Source organism: Eublepharis macularius, chromosome 12, assembly GCF_028583425.1.
Source record: "Eublepharis macularius isolate TG4126 chromosome 12, MPM_Emac_v1.0, whole genome shotgun sequence".
Classification (NCBI taxonomy): Eukaryota; Metazoa; Chordata; class Lepidosauria; order Squamata; family Eublepharidae; genus Eublepharis; species Eublepharis macularius.
In genome coordinates this window covers 16,005,077-16,015,584 of record NC_072801.1, presented here as the reverse complement: position 1 = coordinate 16,015,584, position 10,508 = coordinate 16,005,077, and the positions used below count along the sequence as shown (strand labels likewise).

Sequence of the window (10,508 nt, the reverse complement as noted above, 5' to 3'; positions counted from 1 at the left end):
AACGACTAAAGAGATTTTACTGGGCTGGGGTGGAGGGCCGGCAGAGAGGGAAGAACGCCTTCGGAATGGAAATCTGTAGCCAAAACAGAACCTGCTGGCTCATTTGCCTAGCTTGTTGCTTGTAATTAACGTCAGACTTGCCTAGCCACACCAGGTGCCAAACAGGAACACCGTTTGCTGAACGGCATAATTCGGCAATGTCCTTCAGCCATTATTTGCTGCAGCAGGAAACTGCATTAACCTTTCCAAAATCTTGTTTGTATACGACAGACGTGGGGATGAAGAGAAAGAGACCTGGACTGAAATATACATACCAACATTTTTATTGAGACTTGTAGTTTTTCAGTCGATACAGATTCCATTATGTTCCCTTCCCCCTTTCTTCTCCCTGATTCTGTAGTTCAAACAGAACTTTCCAAAAGTACAAAGAGGCATCTCCATCTTCCCAAGGAAACTCATTCCTTTTGCCACTTCCTATTTTTCCTTCATCCCTCTGTCTGCAGATCAATTCGGCCATTTTACTACTGTAACCGAAAGAGCAAAATCACCCCTTGATGAAAAAAGCAGAGACCGGGGTAAGCTGGAAGCAGAATGCCACACCTGCTTCCTGTCCCGCCCCCTCTTTTCCCAGGCCCTTGGTTAAGCTTTTTCTGCCATTCAGCCATGCATCTAACTGTTCTGTTGCTAAGGTTAAAATTTTTAAAAAGCAATCTCTTGTCAGAATTCACAGCACCTGAGGAAAATCGATCCACCACCGTTCAACCAACGTTCTCAAAAAAAATTAAAGCAGAACTCTTCTTGCGATGATGTGAATGTAAAAGGGCAAGCAGCAGTTGCTCTGGGCAAACTTGTGGAGGCAGGCTGACAGCGAAGGGACTGCTTGGGGCTTTGACTTCTCCTGACCGCCTGCACAGATTTCCTGAAAACCCTGCTACTCTTTCTGCAGGCTTCTTCGGTCACTTCTGTAATACGAGCCGCCTTTGAAGCTTCAGAGGAAAGGAGGAGTATGTTAAAAATCTCCCAACAGAGAATACACATCGGCATCTTTATGACTTAATTTTATTAACCAATCCACTAGTCACCATCCTCATCTCAGACCTATTTGCACACCTAGCAACCAACATACTGAGCAAAGTCTGCCATGCTCAACAGGCCTGGGAGGAAAGGCTCCAGTAATGGAGGGGTCTGTAAGAGCTGGTTTGTTCTCTTCTTCTGTATTGTGTATTTTACAACAATTGCTATTTTGATGGCATTAATCTCCTGGTTGGGGTGGGTGGGGGAGCTGAAGCCCCAGTTTTTGGTCACTATAAATATTATTCAACGGATTCTCTAATGTTACCCACACATTTCCCATATGCTTTCAAGCATCTATTTGCAGTCATGAGGCCTAGAAACTTGTTTGATTAATATTAAGTGAAGCATCTCAGGAAAGCTGATTTCCACAGCCAGGACAATGTTCTGTGGTCTTACAAAATTGTGGAAAACAAGAACTTCCCATCCCTTCCACCGACTAGTCCCCTTTCCCCAACCACCTATTTTGATCAACTAAACTATTTTTTAGGGGCTGAGCTTGAAATAAAGACAGAGAGACAGACAACTCAAATTCTACATCAAGGGAGTCAAAATTTTGCCCAAGAAAAGCTGAAATATTTAAAGACAGAGGCACCATCTCCAGGCAAAGACACAGCAACCAGATCTGCAAGCTCTAAATATTCTGCTACCTCTGACAGCCCGAAGTGGAAAATAGGACCCATACTGCCGAACTGATACCTAATTGTGGCCACAACCAAAACCAGGGAGAGAGAAAAGCTCCGATTCACTGCTGCGCTAGCTATAAAAACGCCTATTTCCAAATCCCTATTCAGGACCCAATTGTGCAAATCTGGCTTCCCTACCTGCTTGCATCAGCTTCAGCTGCTTCAGTCTTTCTTCTGCCATTTTCTTCCGATAATCACCAAACATGACGCGCATGATCTGGCGCTTCTTAGCTAGCACGGCTTTCTCACTGCGCAAGGTCCTGATGGCTCGCAGCACCTCGTCCACTGAATCAAAGCACACATCACATCACAATATGGAGCCTAAAATAAGCCCTTCATGACCTGCTGGGGCCCCCATGATAGAGGACCATCTCACCCTGCCCAGACCCATGTGCTAGTTAAGATCATCGGGTCAATTTCTCCTTACTGTCCTACCCCCAACTCTGCCACTGAGGACTGTCCATTTCTCTTCCAGTCACACCTGTTCCTTCTCAGAGATGGCGCTCACCCTATGGAACGGGGGCTCTCAGCAAACATCCCTCCTTTCAGCCTTTCCAAAAATGCATTGAAGCATGCCAATAACAGCAAGCCAGGGCACAAAAGCACATAAAGCAAAAACATAATAAAAATAAAAGCACATAAAACAGAGCAGTCAATATTAATATTGATAAAACAATTCTTGAAGCAGGCCACAGAACAGCTTTTTTTAAAAAAAGGGAACTATTTAGTTAATGTTTTGGTACCAAGTGAGCATCAAGAGGGAGGAGATTCCAAATATAAGGCACCGCCACTGAAAAAACTCCATCTCTGGTCACCAGCCATCTTACCTCTGCAGACAGGAGCACAGAGAGCAGGGCCTGGCAAGAGGATCTCAGCTGCCAGATAAGGCAGTACAAAGAAGGAAGTCTTTCAAGTATTTCATCCATATCACAGGTGAAGACACAGCGGCCAAGAGAAGCAAGAAGAAGTTGCTTATCTACATTCACGTTGCCTCTGTGTGTTGATCCAGGGGACTTCGCTTGAACTCTCAGCCGCTGCCCCAGCACAAGCCTCTCAGTGTTCTCAGTTTTGCAATCCTCCACCCTCCTTAACAACCCGATCTCACCCAGCAAGTTAACTCACTCTGCTTTGGAGTCGCCTTCTGAGTCTTTAGCCCCAGTTCCAGCTGTTCCACACACCAGTCCACCTCCCTCTTCACCTGCGCATCTGATTGCTGCACAAAAAGGGGGGGCAAGAGGCCAATTAGAACAACCACTGCTGGGTGGGCAACCTCTGGCCACTTGCTCCCCTCTAGATGTCTGATAGGAGCTGCATGTTCTGTTTTGAGAAGGGCAAACCGGAAGGGAAGGAAAAGAGATCTGGCTTGCAAGCCACCCTCTTCGAAAGGCAGCCCTGGTAAAGCTCAACTGTCCACCCCCTTCCAAATGAACCACTGAAAAACACAGTTGCGGACTAGGATCTTCAATAGCAACAAAGGCCTGTATGGGCAATGTGCTCATTCAGTCTGGGTTCTCTCTCATTCTCCACTAGTGGAGATCCTTTCACCGGAGACCCAAAGGATTGAATTTTCTTGCTTACAGAGCCTTACAGATCTTCTCTAAGTAACCTGTGGGAAAGACTCCAGGCATCAGTCAAGAACTTAAAATACTTGGCATGCCTATTCCTTTAAAGTTTTGCAACCAGAACCAGGCATGCAAATTAACATGCGTTCATGTTGCCCAATCACTTAAATGATTTGAATGCCTTAAATCGGAGAAGTCAATGATAAGGTTTGGACAAAGATTCCAGAATGCCACACACACACACACACACACACTCACAAGAGAACAGCTACTTACCTGGCACACCTCAGTCTGGTCAGGTGTGCCTTTAATGCGGCACCTGCTATCTTCACTTAGGTTTTTGCTGGGTTCTTCCTTTGAGGGCTGTTGTTTCTTCCTCTTTTTTCTTCTTTTGGATGATCCACCAGAAGCTGCAGCAGCAGCATTTGTTTCTTTACACGTAATTTCTTTCCTCTCCGTTACAGCTGTCAACAAATGAAAGGATTTTTAGCTGATCAATCATCTGCCTCTTTAATTAATTTAAATCCATTAAATGTGAATAAAGCTGCATATTTGAAAGAAAGCTGCTGTGAGCGGAGAGCGACTATCAACCTTTGACCTAGGCAGTTATTACCGCAAGTCCAATTTACATTCAACACCAGAAACAAGAGGAAGCCAGAACAATAAAAGAATGGTTGTTTAAATTTTGGAATTAACATTTGGGATTAACAGTCAATGAGGGCAGCAGTGAGTAGGTTTGAGAGAAGATGGAAATGGTTTATTGTAACCATACATGAAAAGATACTGAAGCAATTTTTTAAAAACGTACTGCTAGTATTCAAGCGCTGATCAGCATTGAAACACTTTGACCACTAAGAACAGAAATTGCGTTAAGCTGTGTTTTGGATTAATTTTTGAAAGTGAAAATGGTTAAAAAGGGCAATTTTCCAAAACCTCAACACAGAACTCTTTTTGAGGCAATATAGGAAAGGACCGGATAACCTTTGCTTGTCAAACAGCTATCACAGCTGCAGATTTGCTGTCTCCTGAGCACGGCTTAAGCTTTCAATTTAGTGTAAATTGCAGTTTGTTAAAAATGTCCAAACAGGACCTCTGTGGTGAGCACTTGCTCTCCAAGCTAGAACTGTAAACTGAGGTTTGAAATCAAATTCCATGTTAGAGAAGAAGCACAAACTAGTTTGCCACTTCACTTTAGCTGATTGTGAATTAAAACAGATACAGCAGCTTGCCAATCACAATCACTATTTGTCCTCAAGAAGTTTTACAAACCTCCTCCTACCTAAAAAACCCTTATTTACAGCCTAAAAGAGAAAAAAGCACTTTTGTAAAGCTTCCTTCACTGGAGTGGATTCTTACTTCACCACAGGCAAGCAGGCAGGTATCTATATGCAAGCCTGGACCCAACTTGTAGCCTTGGTCTCCATACCTCCTTGAGCAGCTCCCAGTGAAGAACTGTCATCAACACTTTTATCTCTATTGCTTAAGGTATCCAATGTATCAGGATTGGGGGAGACTGAACTCCCCACCAACTCCGTGGCTTTTCTTGCTGGAGCATCTCTTTCTGGGACTGTTTTTGCGGCATCCTCCAACCTTGGATCTGCAGCAGCAGCAGGAGATGGGAGACCATTGGGGATGATAAAATTGAAAGCAAACTCTGGCCCTTGAGTTTCAGTGGAAAAGTGTAACATCCCATCTTGGTCCTTCTGTGGGGAGGAACTGTTTGTAGCTGATGGCTCTTGGGAGTTACCCACTTCATGTGCTTCTCTTATGGTTCTGTTTATTTCTTCTGGAGTTCTCTCAGGAATAACAAAACCAAACTGAAAGCTATTATTAGATGGAGTAAACCAAGATGATGTCTTAGAGGGTTGGCTGGATTGCTTCCTGTACACCATACTGCCTGAAGTGGAAGCATCTCCGGGCTGGATTTGCACCTTTTCAGACTTCACCCCTGCAGGGAACACAAAGGTTGATATTTTCATTAAATAACTATTTTTTATTGTGTCAGTGCCACTTCCAACACAATGCACTAAATTAGACAGGTTCTTCACCAAAGAATCCTGAATTCTGCATAAACTCCATCTCCCCAGCAGGAAGCGCCGTCCGAAGCAGAGTTCAAATCTATGAGATTAGAGGAGGGTGTCAGGTTCAAAATGCTTCTCTATATGTGGTAACCAAAGAGACTCCATTTTAATTCTTATAGTGCTCTGAGTGCTTTCTTCACAGGTGCCAAGATGTTCCCTACCAGCTATCTCTCAGAAGAGGAATGTTTTGGCTACAGCTTTTCCAGTCCTGGGAAACTTTCACTGTCTCAGCTTCAAAGGGATTGTTTTGAGAACTGTGGGGGGAGGCTAGGCCTACTGAGTCTTGATACTTTGTACTGTATTCTTTGCCTCTCATTCGTAACAATACATGTGTACCAGCCCAGATATTGCATCTGGACCAGTGGACTATAATGGTTGCTTTTTTCAGTAAATCTTTTGAAAACAACGGACTCTTGTCTGATTGCAGAAGGTAGTCTGGATACAACTATTATTTAGCCACAGATCTGACAGAGGGGCAGCTCTGCATTGATGGAACTCGGCATGTCAGTGCCCTGGGAGTTGTTGGAATGTAAGCCCTGGTGATTTGCCAGGAATGAGGCTTGCTGGTGGGATGTATAATGCATCTGCTCATAGGTGCATCCCTTACTTTCTGCGTTGGCTCACATTTCTCTGGGCAGTTGGCCTGATCCCCCTAGCCATTTCTGGAAGATCAAGAACACTAGGGAAAAAATAACAGGAAAAAGAAAGAAGCAACTGAAGTTACTTGATTGCTTCTGATGGCAGCAACAAGCAGCAGGAGGCTTTTGCTGGCGGCAGCAACAAGCAGCTCTAAGCTGGCTGGTGAATTAATGATGTCCAAAGACCTGAGGCTATCGTACTTTGGTCACATCATGAGAAGACAAAGACTCTGTGGAAAATTCAACAATGCTAGGTAAAGTGGAAGGCAGTAGGAAAAGAGGAAGTCCTAAAATGAGATGGCTTGACTCAATGAAATAAGCCACATCCTTCAGTTTGCAGGATCTTAGCAAGTCTGTTAACAATAGGATGTTTTGGAGGTCTTTTATTCATAGGGTTGCCATAGGTTGGAGGTGACTTGACAGCACATAGCATACACACACACAAAGATCTGCCAAAGTAGTTCCATTCTCATTATTTTTCCTCCTCTTTCTGAGCTGACCAGATACCAATATGAACAAGGGTCCATCTTTTTTAATGCCAATACAGAACAGGCATTTCAGAAGGTCTGATTCTTCTTACTGTTGCATGACTAGGCACCAAAGTTCCCTTTTCTTACACAAGTATTCGAGTCCCAGCAGTCCTGTCCTCAAATTGCATCCAGTCACTCTGTAAGCTGATAAGCTGGTTAGAAATCTCATACTCACTTCTGGCACCTTATGGCGAGTTCTAGAGCATTCAATAAGAGATGGCTCTGCATTTGTGTGTGTATACAGGAGTAAAGTGATGTTCAGGATGCCTGAAGAAAGCCAACCTGTTTTGCTCAAGGTTGATTCAGCTGCTTATTAAAATAGGGCTATGACTGCGTCATCCTGACCTGGACAGTACAGGCAAGCCCAACCTTGGAAGCTAACCAGGGTTAGCCCTGGTTAGTACTTCAGTGGGGGACCACCAGGGTCACTACACAGAGACAGGCAATGGCAAACCACCTCCGTTTGTCTCTTGTCCTTGAAAGCACTAAGGTGTTGCCATACGTTGGCTGTGACTGTAACTTGACAGCACTTTACATACCTGACTGGATCATCTTGGCTAATCAACACTCTGGGGGTTTGGGTTCAAGTTACAAGGCAACTTACAAGAACGACCAGAGGCAGGGCACAGCATTGCTATTCCTCCAAGCTGTGAGTCAGTGGAGTCATGTGGGATAGAGTCAGTAGCCTGCACATGTAAGCACTGATCTCACTTTGATGTACACGGAGGATGACAGCCAGCGTGGTGTAGTGATTATACAGTCAGACTAGGATCTGGGTGGCCTGGTTTGGAACCCCCACTCTGCCACTGTGCTCAATAAGTAACCTTGGGCCATTCACATGCACTCAGCATTACCTATTCCACAGGGTTATTGTGAGGATAAGATGGAGGAGAATAATGTAAGCTGCTTTGGAGCCCCATGTGGGAGAAAAATGGAGTATAAATGAAGTTAACAACAAAATAAATTCATACAAGTAAACTTTCGGAGAAAGCAACATCACTGAACTATGCCTGCCGCCTCACCTGCGGTGGCTGCTCTCTTCCTCTCCTGGGCCATCTTGAGCCGGTAGTCACCGAAGACATGGCACATCACCTGCCGCTTTTTCACAAAAGGAGCTTTGCGCGAGCGGAGCACTCTGAGGATGCGCTGTGACTCTTCTGCTGCTCTCAAGAATCAGGGGGAGAAAAATCAAAAGAGTCATATGACATGCCCTCTTTAACCACTCAGCTGTGAGGCATGCTCTTCTGAAATTCATTTTCACACCATCGGTGATGGGTTTTTGATTCCCTCTGTTGCGCTTCCTCAAAATGGCCCCTTGCAATATGTCAACGTAAATCCCACTTTTGATAAACTATACATTAACAGCACCAAATATTTTGGCTGCACCCTCTTGGGAATAAAAGGATTTTGCCCTCAGTAGTCACTAGAACTTGGAAGATTTAAGTTCCTGAATAAGTAAACTATGTGTAAAAACAGCTTTGGAGGCAGAGAATCAGTGTAAATGTGGTGTTTAGGAATCCATGTGCAGAATACCTGGAACAAGGGCAAGCCAGGAGAATAATGAAAACAGAGATTCCTGGGTTGTTTTAATGACTGGAGATATTTCTTCTACTTTTTACATTTATTCTGTTTAAATCCATTGGAGAAGGTAAAGGCTTCCCTTTATTTATTTGTTTCATTTATATCCCACATATCACTCTAATGGGGACCCCAAATGGCCTCCATTGTTTTCCTTTCCTCCATTTTATCCTCAAAACAAACCCACGAGACAGAATAGGCTCTGTGAGTGACTGGACCAAGCACATGGGGTGGATAACTCCCAAGAGCCATCCCAGCAAGCTTCCTTGGTAGAGTGGGGATTTGAACCTGGGTCTCTCAGATCCTAGTTTGGGACTCTAACTAACAGTACAACCTGGCTCAATTTAGTAACACCTTCCCAGACTCTTTACATTTTCTATGTAATCTCCCCATTAAAACAGAAGAGGGAGAAGACAGCAAAGAGGATGCAGGGCAGGTTCCTAAGTGTCAACTGAAAATGAAGGCAGAGGAAGCCAAGACACACCTTGCTCTGGAGTTGGATTGAGACGGAGGAGGCCTGTCTCCAGCTGGGAGATGCACCACTCCAGTTCATCTTGGAATGTCCCTTGGGGAGCCTGGATTGGGATACAAAGCACAGAAATGTCACGAGGGCAGCTTTTCATTTGGGGGTGGGATTAGCAGTTGAGTTGCATGCATATGCCCAAAATAAGAATATGAATAGATGAGCAGAAACTAGAGAAAAGGAAGCAGAGCGTGCACTTTGACAATAATGCAGCACAAACATCTCTACAGCACATGTACAAAAAAAGGTTCATTGGTTTACCAGTCTGTTAAGGACACAAGAACAGTATATACAAGGCCCTTACCTCTTCCATAGAAAAAATAGTGATAAAAGCTTATGTGCAACTTCGAAAACCTTATTATTTATTTAGAATCCCAAGGGGGCAGATCAGCACCTAGAAGAGAAAAGGATTTAGGGAACTGTGTACAACTCTGATCACATACTATCATGCGATATAATTAGCTTCCTGCTACACAAGCATCTCCTTCATTCTGTAATCAGGCCCCAGTTAGTTATTTTTGCACCTAATCTCTACTCCCTGATCCACAGCAAGCACCAGCACAATTTCTAGACCATTAGTAGCAAAGGCATCTTCTCTTTCTCCAAAAGGCAATACCTTCCCTCCCCAGGGGTATTTTGGTACCAGTTCTCCCTACTTCTGAAATCTACAGCACCTTTCCTCCTCTCAGACCAACACCTCTGTTCTTCAAGCATCGGGGTAGCCACTCCAGCAGCCTGGACCTAATTCTACCTTATTTATTTTACTTCACTCATACCCCACTTTTCCCCCAGCATGGGCCTAAAGTGGCTTACAACATTTTCCCCTTCTCCATTTCATCCTTACAGCAATCCTGTGATGTAGGTTAGGCTGAGAGTGTATGACTCGGCTAAGGTCACCCAGCAAGCTTCCATGGCAGACTGCAGAATTGAATTTGGTTATCCCAGATCCTAATCTGACACTAACGATTACATCACACTGGCTCTTTTTGTAAACCAATGCCAAGCAGTGTTTCTGTACAAATTACACGCTTTATATTTTTACTACAAAATTCATATTTTACATTTTTACTTTTTTCCTGCCTTGCAGATAGCAAAAAGTAAGATACATGCACAAAGTCAGCAAAATAAAGCAGAAGTCCAGCAGCACCTAACAACATTTATTCCTGCATAATCTATCACGAGTTGGAGATCACTTCATCATATGCAAGACTGAAAAAACGTACACTAGGATATTATTAATCTTTTAGCAGCTACTGGCCTTCTGTTTTATTATAAAAGAAGCACAGACTGCAGCAGTTAACATCTCTCTCTCTTACACTGTATATGTTAACTATTTTGTTTGCAGAAAACTAAAGCATTTATATGTTTCAATTTCATAGGTAAGTCTAACAACACAACGTAATGTTTTCATTAAAATGGAGCTGATGGATTTTATGTTGTTTAATGCAATAAAATAAGTTTGGGTTTGATAAGAAAGTACACAATGTATATATTTTGAAGCAGGAGATGCTGTTCCCTTCCCTCCCACCCCCAATTTTTTAAAGAAGGATTTTCCTGAGAAATCCAACTGTTTTCCAAAAAGCCCTTCAAGGAGGGGGATTCCCCCTCCCTTGGCTTCAAAACTTCTCAGCCTGAGGCTTCCTCACCCACAGCCAGGTCCCATTTTAAACACCATTAACAGATTATCGGGTAATGCGATGTGCCCATGCAGGAGCACCTCTGAAGCAACTCCTACTGGGAGCGATCAACCTTAAAGGAAATGGGAGCAAGAGGCTTGCTGCAGCTTTACACTCTTACCTACACGCTCAACCACAACTATAACTGGGAGTCCGTCCTGAG

The 10,508-nt window shown here is 43.8% G+C and overlaps 1 protein-coding gene across 3 annotated transcripts; it reads right to left on the bottom strand.

Moving 5' to 3' along the window:
- Positions 1 to 305: 305 nt before the first annotated feature.
- On the bottom strand, positions 306 to 10,508 carry C12H8orf33 (chromosome 12 C8orf33 homolog). Of its 3 annotated transcripts, none has more exons than XM_054992722.1 (9): positions 10,467 to 10,508; positions 8,974 to 9,063; positions 8,631 to 8,721; positions 7,591 to 7,728; positions 4,746 to 5,267; positions 3,596 to 3,783; positions 2,880 to 2,970; positions 1,896 to 2,042; positions 306 to 986 (listed from the first exon to the last, which is right to left on the bottom strand). In XM_054992722.1, exons 2-9 carry the CDS (start codon positions 8,980 to 8,982, stop codon positions 772 to 774), a joined length of 1,401 nt encoding a protein of 466 aa, XP_054848697.1. In that variant the 5' UTR covers positions 8,983 to 9,063; positions 10,467 to 10,508; the 3' UTR covers positions 306 to 771. The 3 variants fall into 3 exon arrangements, with proteins under 3 accessions (XP_054848697.1, XP_054848699.1, XP_054848700.1); XM_054992724.1 differs by having other exon boundaries at positions 7,591 to 7,725; XM_054992725.1 differs by lacking the exon at positions 7,591 to 7,728.

Bases quoted from the DNA above. Each gene is read 5' to 3' on its own strand.
- C12H8orf33 (XM_054992722.1), bottom strand. The intron at 5,268-7,590 runs GTGAGGCGGCAG...TGTTCCCTGCAG, and splicing joins GAAGAGAGCAGCCACCGCAG to GGGTGAAGTCTGAAAAGGTG. The intron at 3,784-4,745 runs GTATGGAGACCA...ATTTGTTGACAG, and splicing joins ACTGGGAGCTGCTCAAGGAG to CTGTAACGGAGAGGAAAGAA.